The sequence below is a fragment of the Protopterus annectens genome, chromosome 1.part0, assembly GCF_019279795.1.
Source record: "Protopterus annectens isolate FY-2018-M chromosome 1.part0, PAN1.0, whole genome shotgun sequence".
Classification (NCBI taxonomy): domain Eukaryota; kingdom Metazoa; phylum Chordata; order Ceratodontiformes; family Protopteridae; genus Protopterus; species Protopterus annectens.
This window is the reverse complement of record NC_056725.1, coordinates 1,671,086,746-1,671,108,211: the sequence shown is the minus strand read 5'-3', so window position 1 is coordinate 1,671,108,211 and position 21,466 is coordinate 1,671,086,746. Positions and strand designations below refer to the sequence as shown.

At 43.2% G+C, this 21,466-nt stretch overlaps 1 protein-coding gene across 1 annotated transcript in view; it reads right to left on the bottom strand.

The window, feature by feature from the left end:
• CSNK1E (casein kinase 1 epsilon) overlaps positions 1-21,466 on the bottom strand; it is a 796,028-nt gene that overhangs the window by 449,233 nt on the left and 325,329 nt on the right. Inside the window, exon 5 of the mRNA XM_044068413.1 lies at positions 11,674-11,902. Within this exon, the coding sequence (XP_043924348.1) occupies positions 11,674-11,902 (229 nt within the window). The remainder of the gene's footprint in view (positions 1-11,673; positions 11,903-21,466) is intronic.

The following is a 21,466-nucleotide window of genomic DNA, read 5'->3' as shown; positions in this document are numbered from 1 at the left end:
CTGTGTATCCCAGGAAGTTCAACAGTTTTATTACAAACGCCAGGTGCTGCAGTAGTATGTCCTTGCTGTCCGCTTGGATCAGGCAGTCGTCCAGATATGGGTAGATTTGAATCCCCTTGTAGTCTGCAGAAGGAGATTACTGATGCCAGGCATTTCGTAAACACTCTGGGCGCAGTAGATAAGCCAAAGGGCAATGCAGAGAATTGGTAATGGGTTGAACCTGCAAGAAATCTGAGGTATCTTCTGCAATCTTGTCTGATAGGGACATGCAGGTATGCCCCCTTGAGGTCCAATGTTACCAGCCAAGACTCCTTGCCCAGCATCGGAAGGAGTTGCTGTAATGTCAGCATCTTGAATTTTGGCACCTGTAGATATGTGTTTAGGATGGATAGGTCTAAGATAGGTCTCCAATCTTTGTATTTCCTTGGTACCAGGAATAGTCTGGATTAAAACCCTTGACCTTGTTCTTTTGCAGGTACCTCTTGAATCGCTTTCATGTCCATGAGAGCTGAAATTTGTTTTTGTGCCTCTGCCCTTGGATTTTGTGGCAGGTTTGGCATGCCTCTCATTTTTGGAAGGGTGTGAAAGTGGAATCTGTAGCCTCGGTCTATAATGTCCAGAATCCATTTGTCTTTTGTAACAATATGCCAATTTTTTGAGAATAATGTCAGTTTTCCGCCCAAAGGTGCTGCCATTAAAGCTTTGCTTGGCAGGTGTAGGGGGAAGTCATTGTGTGCGTTTTCTAAAAGACTGTGATCTATCTTCTCCACCTCTTGGGGTTGGTGCTTGCCACTGTCTGGCTCTGAAAGATCCTTGAGGTTGCCCTCTACCCCTTGGACGCCTGTATCTTGCCCTTTGAGGTCTGTCCGTGGCTGGAAAGGACCAATTTTTTGAAGGCCAGTTTCTGCTGAAACGTGGAGGCTGTACCTGCAGGAAATCTTTCACTGTTTGCATTGATTTCGCTTTTTCCTCCATTTTCTTTAGCACCTCCTCTGCTTTAACACCAAACAATACATCTTTTTGAAGAGTTGCATCTAATAATTTAGCTTTGACATGATCTGGTAAGGTTTGCTCTTTGAGCCAAGCATGCCTACGTATAACAGACCCCGTAACAGCAGCTCTACATGAGGCCTCTAAAGCATCAAAACCACACTGCAAGGTATGTTTACCCACTTGCTCTGCACCATGCAACTAACTCTTTTAAATCTGGTTGTTCTGGTTGTGTCATCTTGCTTTTCAGCTGAGATATCAAAAACTGTTGATACTTTAACATATGGAACTGACAGTTTAATGCCCTCATGGTTAAAGTGGCCGAGGTGTACACCATTTTCCCCCACCTTTCTAAAGATCTGGAATCTCTGAAGGTAATGGGTTTTTAGCAGTAGAGGCCTTAATTCCCCTGGGACCCTGTGAAATAGTTTCTGGGTCAGCAGTATGGCTTTTATATAGGAACTGGTGAGAATCAGGAACCCGGTAATACCTGTCTGGTTTAACAGGAGCTGGAGGCAAAGAATCAGGATTAAGGCTGGCTTCTGTGTACACATCATCCAATTTATCTAAAACAGGAGGGATAGCCAGAGGCCTATGCTGGGGTAACAGAAGAAATTCCCTGAGCCTTTTCTTGGAATCTGAGTAATCTTGGCCTTCCCAGTGAAAGTGTTCCCTCAATGTATGTAGGGTTTCCCCAAAAGAGAAGTCCTCGGGGGGGGGGGGACAGAGGGAATAGACTCCTCCATCAGAGTCTTCGAATGGAGAATAGGCACAATCCTGGTCCTCAGATAGTTCTGACGTAATAGAAGCTTGATCTGAGGAAGGGTAGTCTTCCTCTAATCCGGGCCTTTTGTCAGAGGGGGGTTGAGAACCCCTGATAAGAGTAATCAAATCCTCAGCCATTTTAAGCATCTGTTTTTTAGGCATGGTGCCTTGACAGGGTGTCTGAGGAACTTGTTTTTTGGTTTTCATGGCTGTTTTAGATTTAGTGAAGGCTTTAATAGAGAAGGAGGAAGGCCTGAAGACCCCTTGAGAAATGGCAGGCCTGTCTAAATTCTGAGTTTCCCCGCCAGGAGTGGCGTCGGTATCTGTAGTAGGAATGGGGGCCGAGGAGCCTGCGACCTCGGGTACTGAAGACACCGGTAATGCATTGTCATCGGTACTCGGGCTGCATAGGCGCCTCGCTGAGTACCGGAGAACCGGTAGTCAGCCTTAGCGTGGTATCAGTAGGTGGTGCGGACCTCGTAAGCCGGTCCTTATCTTTGCGTTTTTTGCTCAAAACTGAAGTCGGAGTATCCGACGACATAATACAATTAAATTTTTTGCCAAAAAAGTGAAGGGCGAACTCCGCCCGATGCTTAATAGTGCGTTTGTTGAATCTAGCACAAAAGAGGCAGGCCGAGACGTCGTGGTCTGGGCCTAAGCAAGGTATACAGTAAGAGTTTAATCCTTACGCGGTATTTGCTTCCCACATGAAATGCAATTATTAACTTTGTCTGACATCGGTCTGAGGCAAGAAAAGTTTTCCCAATGGGGTACTTAGCTTTCAAGAAGACTTCGGCTGAAATACTTTCGTAAATCTCAGGAGCTGGCCGACCGGCACTTGCGAACTGCTTCTGCTTCGGTCACCGCGCGGCAAGAAAGACTGAAGAAAATGGCGTTGGTTGCCTGTTTTATACCCCTGCCGCACTGACGTCAGGGAGGAAGCGACGACAACAGACGCCGGACCTAGACTTTGGAATTCGGCCGACCGAGGACCCGCCTGACGGCAGGATAACCCATCTGTTATGACTGCAGCTGTATGCACGATGAACATATGGATGTAAGGAAGAATCCAGCAAGACAATGTCTACCACCTCTAAGACTAGAGGAAAGGCTAGAGGTTTATGCTCATGGCGTTTTAGAAATTCTCTAACCCTCTTCTTGCATTACAGATTGTCGTGTGCTTCCCATTTAAAAAAAGTGTTCCCTTACAGTATACAGGGTCCCCCCAAAAGAAATGTTCTGAGGGAGAGACGCTGAGGCAAGGTTCTCAACAAAATCCAAATCCCCATAGGAAGCAACAGATGACTCCACCTTTGAAGATGATGATCATCATCCTCAATCAAAGGAACGAGAGCAATCAAAGAAATGAGAAGACTCCTGGGGGAAGACATCTCTACTTCTTTTACCATGAGAAGATTCAGAGGTAGAACCCATGGAGATCAAATCCTCAGTGGGTGGGGCAAGCCGGATGCAGCCTTTCTATGTGAGGCCTTAGGCTTAGGCCCGAAGGAGACTTCTGTCTTAGGGCCGGGATATGGGCAAACAGCATAATTTTTACGACAGTGAACAGAGGTGACCTCCTGATGACGAAAAGCTCCAGACACCTCTTTGTCAGTTAGAAAGTGGTCATCAGAAGCTGGAACCTGCGAAGCAGCTTTGGACCCCACTGACAAGTTAAATCCATCAGCTTGTGCAGGAGCAGAGACACACAGCAGTGTACCATACCCAACAGTTTCAATGGAGGCCTGTGCCATAACCTCAGCTGTTGGAGGTGAATGCAAAGTCATCTCACCTTTGATGATAACCAGCCTAGGTGGACTGCTGGACAGCAAACGAGTGTCACCTGGTACTCAAAGTCTTGGGTTCTTTTCCTTCTTATGCTGAGAGAAATCAACCTCAGCCTGACTAGTGGATGACATAGTAAGCAAAGGCCCTGATGATTCACTAAAATCTTAGCCCTATGGTTAATAGTTCTACTGTTAAAGCAAAGAACCAACAGTTAGGTACATAGAGTTTTGGGCCCAAACAAGATACACAAAAGGAGTGAGAGACTTGGTGTGGCATCTGCTTGCCACAGTAGAGACAGTTATCAACTTTCACGGACATTAGTCAAGAAACATGAAAAGCTCCCCAAGAGTGTACTTGGCTTTGGATGTCTTCTTTCCCTGGTGCAGGCCGACCAATGCACTGACTAGCACACACTGCTTCATCTCCAATGACAAGAATGAAATGGGGTTATGGTGCCGGCTAACTCACTTTATAACAAGATGTCTTGAAATTGGGTCAGGGCGTTCACCAGCTTCAGGAGGAGGAGAAAATTCTCTGGTAGTCGGACTGGGCCAAGGGCTTCCGAGGCAGGAAATATCAGTCATGACTGCAACAGAGAAGCACGAAGAAATCCTCTCTGACCACTGAAAAAAGAAGGCATCTGTCCTCCAGGGTAAAGGAAAAGGGATCCTGGTGCAGAACCAGAGAAGCTATTTGTTTCGTGGAGATGCAGAAAGGTCCATCTGTGGTGTGCCCAACTGGTGTCTGTTTTGAAGACCTGTCTGTTCAGGGTCCATTCATGAGGGTCCCTCAGGGACCTGCTTAAGGAGGCTGGCATCACATTCTCCTGGGATGGAATGTATGCAGCTGTCAAAAGTTAATTTCATTTCAGTGTCTAGCTGCCATACCTCCATGCCTCCTGTGCTAGCCTGCACAGTGGGCAAGACCTTGTGCCCCATTTGTTGAAATACCACATAACTATGGTGTTGTCTGTGTACATTAAGTGTGTGCCTGGTTTCCACAGGTGGGAGAAGATCTGTAGTGCTTGCAGAAGTGCTCCAATTTCTTTCAAGTTAATGTGCTCCTTTAGGAGTGGGAAAGGCCATTTCCCCTGCACTCAGTGAGATCCTGTCCATGCTCCCCCCAATGCTCCATCAGAGGCATGTGTGGATAACTTGGGGGACAGGTTAGGGAGAAAGGAAGACCTGGGTTGGGCATGACCCATTTCTCCCACCAGAGGAGCTCCTTTTTGAGGCAGGGTAGGAGAGAGAAATCAGGTTATCCAGGGGATGAGAATGTTGGGAATCAGAGAGACTTCAGATACCACTGACTTTTCCTCCTGTGCAGTCTGGCCAAAGGAAGCATTAGGATGGTAGCTTTCATGAAATCCAAAGCCCTGAGGGACTCCCTTGCTACTCAGAGTGGCACTGTGTGGAGGTGTTGGAAGAATGTAACCAGACTGTGAACCTTTTCCTGAAGAAAAGCATGCATTATAAGCCTGGTCAATCTGAAACCCATAAACACTATGTCCTGAATGAGTGTGAGATAGGATTTTTTTTTAAAACTTACTGTGAATCCCAATATTGTCGAGAGATGTACTTTATAATGTACATGCTTAAGGAAGATGTCCGTGGAGAGAGTTTGGATCAGAAGGTCATCCAAGTACAGGAAAATCTACAATCTGAATTTCCTTTGTGCAGCAGTAAGCCACCACTGGAGCTAGACACTATAAAGACTCTTGGTGCTGCAGAAAGACCAAAAGGCAAAGCAGTAAACTGAAAATGCGAAGTGTCAGAGATTAATCTAGGGAATTTCCTGTAAGAAGGTCAAAGGGGAATGTAAGTAGGCATCCTTTAGGTCTAGTGATACCAGGAAGGCATGAGGGAGAATGAAGCAGAGGATGATGGGAAGGGAAAGTATTTTGAAAAAGGCACTTTCATGAACATTTTTAGAGGGGGGGGGTCTTCATTGTCCTATCTTCCTTGGTATCAGAAAGATTCTGAAATACAAACTTTTTCCCTTGAAAGGATTTGGCACCTTTTCTATGGTGTCCTGATTTACTAAGCCCAGGACGATGGATCAAGCAACAGAAGCTGGTTGAGAGGTAGAAGAGGCATGCCCTTCAGGGATGGAATACTTTCCCAAACTGTGGTACAAGTTTTCTCTGAAGACCGTCCAAACTCACTTGTCCATAGTGACAGTTTCCCACAAAGGCAGAAACAGAGAAAGTGTTCTGGATAGATGGGTAGATGAGAGGGTGTTTGCTTCTAAAGGGAGGCCTCCTTGAAGGAGATTCCCTATGAAGTTTGTCTGGAAATTTTTCTTGGTATTTTTCTTTTGTGAGTGGACCTAGGGTCCATCTTATCTAAAACAGTAGATTTGGCTGGATAATTTCTAGAATATCTAGGGACTGCACAAAGTAGAATCTGTCTTCAGTCTTTCATAGCCTTGTCTTGCTCTCTTAGGGCTTTGAAGAGACTGGCAGCCTGTGAATCAAACAAGTGATCTTTGTTTAAGGATGAATCTAGTACTTTAGCCTCAAAATCCTCAGGGATGGGCTGACTGTGCAGCTATGCATACTGTCAGAGAACCTATTGCAGTAACCCTGGAGGAGACATCCACAGCATCATAACTGCATTTTATGCTGATCTGGCTATATGTGCGCAGCTTGAGACACAATAAGGCCTGCATTTGCTGCTAAGAATCCACCAACTGTGGGCCTGACATACCTTTTATAAACATTTTAAGAGAGCAAATACTTGGCTATTTGGGTCTGGTAGTTAATCGCTTTGAATGTTAGGATGGAAGTAGCACAGACCTTTCCTCAACTATCCATAGCCTACTCTCCATGTCAGTAGGAAGGGCATTGGCACTGGGGAGCAGTTTTGATGGCTTATCCGAGGAAAGGAGACAGCAGCAGTGTCAGACACAGGATTCTTATACAGTTATTTAAAGTCATCAGATTTTCAGGTGATGGTGGCTGACTATCAGAAGCCGAAGATGTAGACTGGAAGGCATTCAGGTATGCTTCTAGAACTGGGGGTAGTGGAGAAGAAGCTGGAGTACCCATTTCTGGAAGGCTATAGCATCTCTTTTGTACATCAGAGATTTGCTTCGATTGCCATTCAAAATGCCTCAATGCATTTTGAATAGTTTCTCCATAGGAGAATCCAAAGAGTGGAGCTGGAAAATGCACTTGTCTGGAATAATCCAGAAAATGATAAACGTCTACATTTTGTTCACCTTCAGAAGATGACTAATCTTGGTTATGTACCAGAGGAGCCTGAGGCAACTGGGTCACAAAAGGAGGCTTCAGGGCCATGACAGCTTTAAATAAGCCCTGGGATAGGTCAAGCCATTCTTTTTCCTCAGAAGCTGTGAGATCACGTCTGCTTTTTTGTTTTTCTTTTTACGTGCAACATCTGCCTGAACAAGTCTTGAAGGATCAGACCCCTGGCACACTTTAGAGTACCTAGAACCTCTTTCCATACTAGAGTTTGGAGGACTGTGTTTGGTCCCTTCAAAATTATTGTGCGGTTCCTCTGAGGTATCCGCAGTCTGCAAGGCCTCAGGAGTCATTCCAGTATTGGGCAACTAAGTAGTACCGGACATACCACAGGTTCTGCAACCACAGCAGTTACATCTGACTCAAAAATTTTTGGAGTGTAAATAGTCTGTGGGTCGCACATTTTTTCTTTGGCAAAAGGACAACATCTGGTGCCAAGAACTGCGCCATCATTGCTTTGGCCAGGTGTTTCAGACACCACTTCAAGGAAGTGTTAAGGGAGGAAAGCCTCAATCCAAGGGTTTTTGGGATAAATGACTGGCAGATACAGCAGTATTTGTAGTAATGTCCGGGCTTAAACAAAAAAGGCACTTCATATGCAAGTCCTTATGTAGAATCAGCATACTTCAACCACACACACCTCTCTCTCCTACCAGATGTGTAACAAAAGTTTTAAAACATAGTCCAAAATGCAAAAAAGGAATGTTCCCCAACAGCGCAATTATCTGAAAACCTGAATAAACAAAGCAATGGTACCAATGACATTAATGTAGGTCAGTCCGATAGATGCATGACCTGCATTCAGGCTGGTGGCAAGACGGAAACTCGGGCATACGTCCACCTATATATCCAGATGCATACAAGATGAGGTCACATGGATGTATGCCCTCAGGAAGGTAAAGCTTTGAAGACGTACACCCATAGGTTAAGAATAACTGCAACAGTGATTTCAGTTAGAACAAAAGTTATATACTTACCATAACAATACATCTGTGTTGCCTGCTTCTGACCTTCCTCAACAGATGAGTCTTCAAAAACCTGACCTCAGCCATTCCAACTTTAGGATCCATAACTCAGGCTCCTTCCCTTGCCCATAATCCCCCTCCAACGACCAACCTTACCTTGGATCAAGTTTGTCCAAAACCTATAGACAAAACAAGACATGGATAGACAACAATCCTGAAGCACCCAGGATCCCCTAAAGGAGCACTGTTTTGGAGCTAAAGGAGTGTTAAAACAATATATGGGGGGGGGGGGGGGTTTAGACCACACTGTCATATCATAAATCAAGGGAATTACTTTCCACATTTTCTGGAGAATTGGAGGGGGAAGGAGGGTGGGAAATTGATGAAGGATGGAAGCAGAGACAGATCTAGAGTTATGGCTAAGTACATAAGTTTTGTATCGGATGCTGTCACTTTCGTCCGCTCCTCAGCAGATGGGACAGAGTCCCCAGCTACTCAGTCCTTTGGGTGGTCTCACAGAAGAATATGCCAGTGGATAGCTGAACCAAAAGCCACCTTATTCCTGGAGATCAAATTCAGCTTATGAGAAATAAAAATATGAGCAATGGACCAAGTGGTGGCCACACAAATGTCATCAATAGAGGCCCTGGAAAAGAAGGTTGAGGAAGCTTAGACAGACCTAGTTTAAGGAGCTCTAACTGGTCTAGGAAGGATTATTGCTCGCATTTATAAAGAAAAGGGCTTACAGTCGGTCATTTAACCATCTAGCTAAGAATACTTTTGAAACTTTGTCTCATCTTAGCTTAGAGAAGGGGGCAAACAGTTCTCCGTCTTCCTGAAAGATTTATGGTGGAGGCAGAAACAGTTGGCGATGTACATTCAACAGGTGAAGCATATATTCTCCTTTACTGGAAAAATTAGAAAAGAAAAGCAGTAGATGGATGCAATGGTTCAGTGAGGCCTCAGATGCTACCCTTGGGCAGAACAGATGAATTGATTTTGAGGGACACCCTATCTTTGTGGAAAATGATACATGGGGGGTTGCGGGATAGGGCCTGTAGTTCTGATACTCTCCACTAGAAAAATTGTTTTCCAAGTCAAAAATCTGATGTCCACCATGGTTGCGGGTTCAAAGGGTGGCTGTGTCAAGGCCTAAAGCAGAATGGTCATATCCCAAGGAGCAGTAAGGTTCTTAAAGGTAGGGGGTCTAGAAGAAAGCTGACCCTTAAAGCTTTGGTAAGTCTAAGAAAAGCTAAGGTAGCATATGCCTTTCTCCAACAAGAAAATTGGAAATAGCCACTAACCAGACTGGACCTTAAACAGTAGAATAATTGTAGCATCTATTTTCCAGGCTGGAGCCAACGTCACACAGCAGGAAAAGGGGATGGAAAATCATCCAGATTCCTTTGGGAGGCCCAAACAGAAAATCACGTCCACTTACTTTTGTAAATTTTCCTGGTAGATTGTTTATGGGAATGTATAAGAAATTGGATTACTGGCAAACACATCTTGGAGGGAACTAGCCATCACTGGATGTGGAGAAACCAAGTGACTGACTCGAGGGTCTGAATGTCTAAGATGAAAGGTTTTGGAGAGTGAGAGAAAAGACCTGATTCAGCGCCTGGGGGTGGTGTGTACCAAATGAGGCCAGAGAAAAGGAAACTACACCTGAAGAGGTCAGAAAGGAGTCATGAAGATAACAGATCGTCCTCTCTGATGCTTTCTGCAGGAACTTTGGATTCAGAAGAGTAGAGAGCATGTCCTCGACTTCTGGTCTGAAGAAAATCAAACTATCGAAAGGGGCATTTAGAAAAGACATTTTGAAAGGGTCTGCAAAATCACACAAGAGCAGCCAAACACATCTTACAGTAATGCCTGTTCCTGTAGCTCTCAAAAACACCTTCAGTCATGACACAGAGACATTAGATAGGGACTGTAGGGTGGCCAGCTGTGATCCCACAGTTTTCCTGCTCTTTGCAGATATGGACCCTGAAAGAGATCGGAGAGCTCTCTAGTAAAGTCCCTCTGAAATCTTGTCGTGTGTGCCAGATAAGTCGGTCCTCAATGTAAAGGTAGGTGAAAAGTAAATTTGCTTCCCAAACATGTTCCCTAAACTCTGGGGGTGGGCAGAAGTGCTTTCGTCGGCCAGCTCCTTTTTGGTGGCTGCACTTTTGCTCCAATGCTGGAGATCCTTCGATGCAATGGGACACATGGCAACGCTAAGCATGTTCTGCCACATCTGGCTCCTTCCATGCCCACCAAAACATTAAATCTTGTCTGGTGGCAATATGGTAATAGCAGCATTTTTTTTTTGCTGAACTGAATCTATAGTTTATGTACCAGCCTTCAGAATTTCAAAAAAAAAAAAAAATTCAAAGGGAGCTAAAGAAAGCCTATGGCAACCATTCAAGGAACATTAATACCCTATATCAGTGGTACTCCATCCTTAAACAGCTTTAAAAATAATTCACAAAAAATAAAAGCAAAGGATTCTTGACTAGAAAAAATGCTGGTATCTATTCTCAGAAGGGGACCATCTCTTTCATATAATTTTTTTTAACTATATTTAAGGCTGTGGCTGCAGAAGCTGAAGACAATCTAGAGCAGCAGTCCCAAACAACCGAGACTTAAGACAATTTGGTACTGACACTGTAGGTGTGTATGAGAGAGTTAACAGTGAGAATGATACAGCCGTTATTTTACACTTGCTAAGCAGTGCTTTTGCTGTTTAGCGAGTGCAAAATAGAAATAAACAGAAAAAAAAAAAGTGTGTGAGTGAATGTGTGCATGAAAGCAGAACTGTGTGTGTGTGTGTGTGTGCGTGTGTGTGTGTGTGTGTGTGTGTGTGTGTGTGAGAGAGAGAGAGAGAGAGAGAGAGCGATCCCCATCAGCATCAATTCAGAGGTTTGCATACCTTTCAACCACACCTCTCAACCTCTTGCACAATAAATCTGGACAGAGCCATAAATAGGGACAGATTTTAAACATCGCTCTTAGAAATCCCGCTTCCATTTCCAAAATCCTATCTTTGTGAAGCAGGGTTTTCTGCAATGACAGCAACCAAAATGAAATTATGAAGTTGACTATAAATAAGGAGCACACTTTGGGTGTCACCATCTCCCATCACCCCATAGATGGGACTGTCTTGTTGCAGGGAAACAAGCTCAGGACTTCCACTGATTCTGCATTATGGTGAGTTGTATTTACTATGAACTTTATTATGCTATATTTTTGTGTGCTTACAATGGCCAGTCTGTGGAAAATTGTCTTACATGAAACTGGTCCTTAGTGTAAAAAAAGGTTGCAGACCGCTTCTCTAGAGGACTAAGAATTACAACAGGCTTCAATAATGGTCAGCACTGGTGCTGGGGATAGGTCTGGGAAGCTTCTTAAAGAATACTTCATTCAGAATAATCTAACAAAGTGGCAGTTCAGCTACAGCCAAGTGCCTTGAGTTGCACTACTTGTGCCGGTCTGTGCAACAAAAATCTCTAACAAAACTACTAATGACAGTTCAATTACAAATTTAAAAATGGTGGGCATTTTCTAACAAACTTCAGAATTTGTTCATTCCTTGCTTTCTCTATTTCTCCCCTCATGTTCTCAATGAGGAACTATCCAGAGAATAATGGATAAAAGTTACACCACTTTGAAGGAAGAAGACAGAGGTAGCAGAAGGATTCATTTATTACAGTCAGAGAGAATTTTAACAGTTTAGAATTAACAATACTATCAAGTGTGACAGATTAGTGAGTAGACATAAGAATGTTACAAACATTCATGAGAAACCTCTCCACACAGTGATCAGCTCATGCATATTTTATTACATATTTAAATGTTAATGAAGCACTATGAACATATACATGCATCCTTCCTGCAACAAAGCAGTGCAGTACTTACCTATTCCTAAGTGTGTGTTAATGGAAGCATAACGAGCTGTTCCAGTCAAATTCTTGTTCTCCCTATACGGGATATGCTGATGGGTCCGGGCATCTCTGTACTTTTTAGCTAATCCAAAGTCAATTATATAAACAAGATTCCCCTTCTTTCCCAAGCCCATTAGGAAATTATCAGGTTTAACATCACGGTGAATGAAGTTTTTGGAATGAATATATTCTATCCGACTGATCTGCAAGAAATAAACATTTAGTCAAGAACCCTGTTCAAAAGGGTTGCGTCTTAAAAAATGTACAATTCAATAAAAACACCATTCAACTTTTTAGAGCTTTAGGCTTGTTATGAAAAGTACACCCAAGTAACAGTGCTCACAAAGTACACATTTAGGAAGCACTCAAGATAACATCTAAAAAAAAGTCCTAACAGTAATACATAGCAGCAGAGTTTTCTCAGCTATGTAGCACTACACACACACACTAGAAAGAGTTTTCCTGCAGTTCCAAATCCCTGAACAACACAAGATAGGCCCATTACAGAATGGCAAGAGTGCCCCATAAGTGCACAGCAAGCAGAAATCCTCCTACATCCATGAGAAATTCAAGGTGCAGTTAGTGTCCAAGAGCTTGGTAAGTTAATAAAAAGAGACAGACAACCAATCATTCCTTCAAGACCCATTCAGTATAACCCAATGACTGGGCAGACATGAAGCTTATACTTAGTGTAGGACAGCCCTCACTCAATTTTAACTATGTGGCCACCAAACATCTACTCAAGTTATATCAGGTGATGCCTGGTCGTCTAGTTCATTTCCAGGACTTGACTTAACAGGCACAGAAGAATGGGCAGGAAGCTAATCAAATATGGTGGTAGAATCAGAAGTACCGGGCTACTGCTGTAAAAGGAACGCATTGTTTGAAAGAAACAGGTAGAGAAAAATTATATGCAGTCATCCAAGACCAGCAGCAGCTTGTGACAATGGTTCCCAAAAAGGGCTCCAAGTGATGGATGGAGGGTACTCTTACTGCTCTACAGGCTTCACCCTTAGGTAATATGCAAGTTCTTGTACCACCTAATCTATACTTTCCTTAGTTGGGTTAATCTTTTCCCAGCCGCTTTTTGCAAAATTCTGGAAAATACTACACACTGTGACAGCATGGCTGCGTTCCGTTTTGATGCACACTATGATGCAGTAAACTGCATGCATTAACATTCCCCTACCAGTCGACTAGCAAGCATCCCGCTGCAAATTTAAAAAGAAAATGAAGCTCAGACATCTACTTCACTACCAAATACAAGTCCATACTTGCTCCATTTGCAAAGGAGCACCAGATAAATCAAATATCTCAAACAAATGGGGATAGCAGAAGGATACATCTGAGCAAATTAGGGGTCCTCTCCAGCAAATGGTAAAGAACCTACCTATTAGAGCAAACATTAAAAACCCTCCTCGATGGTTACTTGGTTTGGCTCAATCCCAATTAGTAAGTCAAGATGGAAAGAATCAGAGGTGTGCAGACGCAGCTCTGGTGGAAGTGTTGTGAAGTGCCCTCTCAACAAGGAGGACGACGACTAGTCCCCTCAATACCTTTGGAAGCAAAGAATACTTTTTAAATGCATATAAATCCAAGTGGCCATGGTGTAGATGTGACAGAGACGGCCTTAACTTACTACAATACAGCTCTGGAGGTTTGTACTTCCAGTGATTGCATCATCAATTTGTCAAAATAAAGTTACATCCAATTCAAATAAATGTTCACATCTCTGGAGCCAAAATGGTTAAAGAAATGTAAACGGCAAACTGCTCGGCATAAACAAATCTTTACAGTGTTAGTGTTCATTTGATTCAAAGTCAACCTGGAATTAATAAGTTGCATTCCCATAGCAGTTTTAATCCTTACATTTTGCATACGATTAACCCAGAGGCAAAAAGAACAAGGATATGTTGGGACATTTACTTGCTGCCCCCTACCCATGAGGGACATGGGCACCAAACTGGGAATGAATTTGTGGTATCCTATCTACTCAACCAAATTACGTTTCAATAGTAAGAGAAATTTTTCTTCACTTTCTGTGCAGTGGAAAATGCTCCATAGAAGAGGTATTCTGCAATAAATAAAACATGTTAGAGGGATAGGTATCTATGTTGTAAAAGAGACTGAGATCCCTTGAGTACATACTCTACCACTGGGCTTCTGAATGTGTAAAAAGTGACAGGATAGGGTCTGCCGAGCCTCTCAACAAAACCCTTAGTAGCCTGTAGATTACAATGGAGCGAGGCAAGGCTTTGAGACAGTCTGTACAGCTTTTGTAATTTCAGCCATTTATACTAAAAAAAACATATTGTGGTCACTCCACTTGTGACAAGTGTTTGCACATATAGATACTAAATGGGATATTACATTCAGTGATTGGCCTGATAAGACCAGAGTACAATGGAATAACTTGTGTCTCTGGACTTGGACTCTATACCTTTAGATACTAGCTGTGTGATGGACTTCTTAGAATAGTGGAGTGGACATGTGCGGATCAAAGGACAGCATAGGTTCCCAGATAGCCAACTACTGGTTCAATTTTCATGGATGCATTGTCAATGTGACCATCACAAGGGAATTTATGCTTGCCAAAGGATACAACTATGCATTTCTTGGTATTTAGGGTTTTGGTCCATGATTTTGACACCAGCTTTTTGTGTAAGAACCTCCAAGAATTTTGGTGCTGTCCAAGGAGTTTATGTCACCAAGTTTACAGTTGTCTGCAAACCAGTCTAACACCTGGTTTGACATCTGAAAAGTAAATGACAAACAAAAGTGGCCCATAGACTGAACCTTTGGGTATACTGCTAGTGACATATCTTTTGGAGAAGGTTGTGTCACCCACCCTAATTTACTGGTTCTATTTGTGAACCTATCTGTTATACAGTGAGCTACAAGGGGTTACATTTAGCTTGGAGAGTTTATCTAAGTTACTACATTGTGGGATGGTGTTGAATACTTTTACGAGATCTAGATATGCAGTGTGTACTGACTTTCTCTCATCCACTGCTTCAGTAACCTTCTCAAAGAAGGTGACCAGGTTAACTAGGCAGGATCTACCCTTTATGATTCTTAATTGGCTTAGAGTTGTATGTCTTTATTAATTTCATAGGATCCTTTTCACAGCTTTACAGATGAGGCTTATACGGCTTATTGGTCTATAGACAGCCAGGTCCGCTTATGCTCCATCTTTGTGCAAGGGGACGATTGCTGCTGTTCGCCATTCATATGGCATGAAGCCTATTTGGAGGCTGATCCTTAATAACCTCAGAGGGTCTGACAAGTCATATTTCAGACTGACCAGTAGGCAGCTTATTATGCTATGCAGCCCCACAGAAAGTAGCATTGTTTGCCTTGGATAGTACCTTGAGGACCTGTAGACGGAAGATTTGAGAGGAGGGTGAGATGCAGGAATGGGATCTGAGAATATAAGAAGGGGGTGAAGTCTGAACTAAATCTGTCAGCTAGAAAAACTGGCTACGTCTTCTGGGTCTGAGTATGCAACATCCTTTATTACCTCTGGGCGGTGCTGGGCATGATTTCCGAGACTTCATACAATTAGAAGAGGCTTTGTGGTTATCCTTTGCCTGGGTGGTCATTTTCCTCTTGTATCTGGCTTTGGTTAACTTTTATTAGGATCCAAAATGCTTAAGTTCAGCAAAAGCATTACTGGCATCAAGAATTACATCTAGCTTTGTGTGCAATTAATTTTTTCCCCCTTTTACAGAGAATGTTTATATTAGGGTTCAACCATATGGGTTTAGTTTTAAATCTGGCATTGTACTTGCTCTAAGGACAGATTCATCTATGCAGCTGAACAAATGTACACAGAATTTGGTGGTAAAGGATTCTGCATAAGCAATGGGATCATCAATTTAGAAGGGGCTTTTTTTTTTTAAATGTAGTTATGTCATCAGTTTTAGTAGATTAGCCATGGCACAATCGCAGAACACTGGGATACTGAAAGATGCTTGTAGATTCAATCTTAAGGTGAATGTGACCAATCTTTTGTCCCATTTGTCAAGGGTAAAAGTTATAAATGGTGGGGGACAAAGTTGCTCCATATTAGTAAGGAGCAAATTCAGGATTTTATCACCCCTGGCTGGGGTGCAGACTAACTGGTCCAGAGAGTTTGTACTGATAAAGTCCATAAATTTCTGGAAACATGTTTCAGGATGTTCACGTCTACCAGTTAATGAAGGGGTAGCGGATGTCTCTAAAGAGAATGGTGTCTCACTACTGGATATGTAGGGGATATGTACTGAGAGGGCCCTATAGTTAGCTATGACATATTAAGGGGGTTTATCAATAGTACATTTGATGTCGGAGTTCCAGACTAATATCTTGTTTAACTCGCTCACTCCAATGAAGCTCAGGAAGTTTACTCTGCAACTTTCAGTGGGTGGAGCCTAAGCCTTTTGGCAGAATCAAATTATGTCCTCAGATTTCAAACAAATGTTCATATTTCTGAAATCATAAGGGCTATGACAGAAGTATAAAAGGCAAACTCTTCAGTACAAACTATTTTATAGTGGTACTATTCTTTAGGTTCTAAGTCTTAAAACAAATTTTGTAAGTCACAGTAAACACAATAACCATTTCATTTGTAACACTTTGTAAACAACTAACAAGTAAATAAATCTACTGGAACCACTTGGCACAAGACTCAACCTCAAAGTTATTAACAATGTGTTGTTAACAAATTTGAGTACGAGTCTTGTGCCAAGTGGTTCCAGTAGATTTATTTACTTGTTCTTTTGGACCATTACTTGTTTTCGCTGGATTTATCATCGGTTCTGCTTGGTTTTATTGCTTGTAAACAACTTACAATATCTCAGCAACCAATCGAGTTTCACACATACTGTCACAGCAGCATTTTAATCACATAGCCAAGAGCTTTTGTGAGAGGCTGAGGAGTTCCGTCTGTTATGTGGTTTTTTGAGATATTTAGAAAAATGTGAAAACTGTATCTATATGAATTAATGTCATACAGTTAATATCCATTTACCTGCGCTAGGCAGAGATCAAATATTAATGCAGTTGAGTTTGCCATTGTGTACGCTTTAAGATGAAATATTTTAAAACCTTATACATAGCATGATTTTGGAATTATTGACAAATATGAACAAGCAATATTTGACACCTAGAGGCATCAGTGGGAGTTAACTGCAGCTGCACCTGGAGGCATCACTTGGAGGTAAAGAGTTACTGAGTCTGGAGGTGTAATGTCTTTAAGAATTTGGAAACACTGCCACCTTTAGTACCTTCATCTAATGGCGTGGGCCCAAATGCATGTTAGGCACTGACAATCCTGCACTAATCAAGAGCTCTCAGTGATCTTGAACAAAGTCTCTGATGATACATATGTTGACTTTTTCCAGGGTACGTAGTGCTTGTAGAGAGTGAACTTTTTCTTAAGGCACCTAGCACTGAGCAGCAATACCTTTGCTATCCAAACACTGCTTTATTTTGCTGGACATTTTAGAAGAATGACATTGCCATAAAAGGTCTGTGGGGGGTGGACAAGCACTAAGCAAATACGTGAAAGCCTTGAGGGGATATGTGCAGGCCATCCCAAGCAAAGACGTTTGAACTTTCTACCATCTCTCAGGCTGACATACATTGTACCCCCTTAAAATGACAGCAGAAGACAGATTGTGGAAGTCAATCTTGTTTATATTGCGTCATTCTTGGTAACTGCAGAATGCGGCTCAAGGTCAGGTGCATACCTGACTCTCACACACATTGCAAGAGCTCCAGCAAGTCTTTCTCCATACTGTTCAGAAAGGCTACGTCTGAACCATGGGCCCTGTGACCGTGTCAAGTGCACCTGTGGTACAAAGGCTTGAATGTGTGAGTAATGTGGCAAATCCGGGCAACTGATAGGCAAATGACAGTGCCTCTCTCCTTGTACAGCCTGGTGAGTGCTGCATTAGCATGTTACTACACAGTCACATACGACTGGCTGGATACTTGTATAAAAGTTTGCCTTTAAGAGCTTTTGGACTGTGTCGGTGTGACTCTTAGATGTACGTTTCATGATGGGTATTGCTCTTTTTAATTTCAAGTCTTTTGGGTTTCTAATACCATGCCGGGAATGAACCCCATTCCTAAGTCAAAGTACGATTAAAGTTCATGAAATTAGTATTGTTTCAATCTTTGATGTCAGTCAAAAGTACTCTTTGGAGCACCCGCAATGTGCCCAGTAATGACTCCTCCTGCAATTCGTATGGAGTTGCATGGATTGGTAGCATACCTAAATATGATTGTAGATTCTTTTTGATAAGACCCATTACTCCTACTGCTATTGGAACTGTCTGGGTATCTTTCTTCCACATTGCTCTCGTTTCTGCCTGCAGATCCTGATATTTTATGATTTGTCTCTCTGTACACAAGCCACTGTAGTCACTAAGTGTGGCAATTCCACTGATTAATCCTACTCGTCTTCTTTTCTTGAACCACTGCATCTGGTTTCCTAGCATCTATCTTTTGAACTGTTGGTAATGGGTGGTCCCCATGTGATATAAACATAATTTTCTATGATGCTTTGTGGCTCATGTTTCCAGTTTTTTCAGCCACTTCAATACCACAATGTTTGCACAATCCCCACTGCAACAATCTTGCTACATTATTATGCCTCTCAGTATACAGTCCTTCTGCCATTAGTATGTCGCAACCTGCAACAAGGTGTGCAACAGTTTCCAATTCGGTTTTACAAAACCTACATTTGTCTGTTTCTACCACATGTTCAATCGACTTGGTAAACCAACATGTACGTAAGCCCACTATCTTGGGCTGCTAATATTAACCTTTCATCTCTTAGGTTCATAGGTTCATACTAGGCTATCTGCCCAAGGGCATTTATAAGCCTAGCCCAGAGTTTTGTGGCTTTCGCCACCCCTTTAGTTTGAAGGATACTATGCCCATTATTTTGCTGTGCCTCTGTCAAGCAGTGACACTGAGGTAATCCCTGGGGTATATCTGCGATCTTCCATCCATTGGTCAAGATTTCTCTTGAACAAAGCCAGCGAGGTGCTCTGCCTCACATGTACCGGGATTTTGTTCCACAGCATAGGGAGTCTCTGGGTGATTAATCTATCCCTCCAGCACATCCTATTAATAACAGTGTCAAGGTTCAAGTCTCCCGCCCTTGTAGTTCTGAGGGATCTAGATTTTTTGAGGTGAAGCATGTTCATCAATTCCGGGTTGGACATGGCCTTGTATGTCAGGCACAGGTCACCTCTGAGCAGACTAAGCGACTGAATAGAGCTGGAGTTCCTTCAGTCGGGCAGCATAAGACTTATTTTTGAGACCCTTTATCCTTTTGGTGAGGACCTTTTGGGGCCTTTCCAGTTGCTGCAGGTGTCCGGTCAGATACATTCCAAATGGGGCATTGTACTCAATCATTGGTCTGATGAGTGATGAGTACAGGGGGACGATGACCTCCCTTGATCTAGATGTGAATCCCTTCATGATCAGATGGGCAATGTAGAAGGTCTTCCTAACTACTTTGGCAACGTGAGTGTCAAACGAAAGGTTACTGTCAACCTGGGTCCCCAGATCCCTGATGACCTCTTCTGTGCTTAGTGGATTGCCACCTATATGGTAGCTAGGGGTAACCTTGTTTTTCCCAAAGGGTATGACTATGCATTTTTTGGCGTTTAACTTTAGGCCATGGCTCTGGCACCAGTTATCCGTTTCTATAAGACCCTTCTGAAGGATATCTGTGTCAGATGTGTTCTCGACTACGGCGCCCAGTTTGCAGTCATCTGCAAACTTTGTCAGCCATAACCCTCCTGTGTTTGCTTGTACTTCTGAAAAGTAGATGCCGAACAAGAGTGGGCCCAGGACTGAGCCCTGTGGGACACTACTTGTGACAGGCTTTGAGTCTGACATGGCGCCAGCAACTCTGACCCTGTGGGTTCTGTCACTTAGCCAGTTTGCAACCCATCTTGTGACGTATGGGTTTACATTTAAGCTGATGAGTTTTTCAATGATACCAGAGTGGGGTATTGTGTCGAAAGCCTTTGCCAGGTCGAGGTAGGCTGTGTGGACTGCCTTTCCCTCATCAATGGCCTTGGTGACTGTTTCGAAAAAGTCAACCAAGTTTAAAAGGCATGATCTGCCTTTGACAAAGCCAAACTGGGTTGGATCCAAAGTCTGCAAGTCCCCTATGTCTTTATGAGTTCCATTATGATCCTCTCCATAGCTTTGCAGATCAGGCTTGTCAAGCTGATGGGACGGTAATATCCAGGGTCGGTGGAGGCACCGCCTTTGTGAAGTGGGACCACAGTTGCCGTACGCCACTCCTTGGGTACGTATCCTGAGGTGAGGCTAAGATTAAACAGCTGCCCTAACTGCGGGTTTAATTCCTCATTGAGTTCGTGGAGCACACAACCGGGGACACCATCTGGTCCCATGGATGCTGTGTTTTTCGCCTTGGAGAGAGCAGTTCTCACCTGAGCATTAGAGATGTTTGGGGGGCTACAATCCTCTGGTATAGATCTCTCCTCTTGGCTTAAATTCACCTCTCCTTAACCATTCCTGCGTTCGTTCCTGATCAACATGAGGTTCTTCCACAAGTTTTCTATACTTGCAATGATATTTATGCTTTTTCCACACTTCTTGCCTTCTCATCTGGTCCTTCACATTATATTCTTTCTTTTGTTTTTTGGCACATTCAGTTGCTGCCTGATTTTTATCCACTTCTGGTTTGAATTCCATTCCTGCTTGACACCGATATGCTTCTACTAAATTAAGCAGAGAAGTAGTCTTAGATTTATTCACCTCATATTTCAAAACTTTTAGTTATGTACTCACCATAACTTTAGATGTTTGGGATCCATCTCGCCTACATTCTGTACTGATGGGCTCGGAGCCGATCCCTCGGCTCCGACTCGGCACGCTTATGCTATAGAGCGAGGCCTCTTATTGGCTGAGCTATCTTTATCCCAGGATGCACCACCACTAATCCCCCAGATCTTGTTTGTCCGCATTCATGCACACATGCACAACTTGTTTATATAACATTGTTAGATGTTTCAAGATGAAACAACAGGATTCGGACCTTCTGATATCCTCTGATATCCAAGGAAGGGGGAAGGAGGGTGGGTTATTAGGAATGTAGGTGAGATGGATCCCAAACATCTAAAGTTATGGTGAGTACATAACTAAAAGATGTTATGTGATCCTATCTCGCCTACATTCTGTACTGATGGGACAGCGTCCCTAGCACCTAGCAACAGGGCTTTTATATAGAAACTCATGAGAATCAGGAACTCTAACATCTGTCTGGTTTAGCTGGTGCAGGAGGTAAGGAATCTGGGTTTAGACTAGATTCGGTGTAAACATCATCCAAAATGTCTAAAAGTGGAGGAATTGCAAGGGGTCTATGCTGTGGGAGAAGAAGAAACTCACAGAGTCTTTTCTTAGAGTCAGAGTAATCTTGGCCTTCCCAGTGGAAGTGTTCCCTCATGGTGTGTAAAGTCTCCCAAAAGAGTAGTCTTCAGGGGGGGAGACAGAGGGAATGGACTCTTCAGCATCTGAGTCTTCATAAGGAGGGAAGAAATAATCCTGGTCCTCAGAGTTAGCCGAGGAAATGGATGCTTGGTCAGAGGAAGGATAATCTTCCTCCAGTCTAGGCCTTTTGTCAGGAGGGGGTTGTGAACCCCTGATAAGAGTAACTAAATCCTCAGCCATCTTAAGCATCTGTTTTTAGGCATAGGGGCCTGTGGGGGGGGGGGGGGGGGGATGGACCCCGTTTC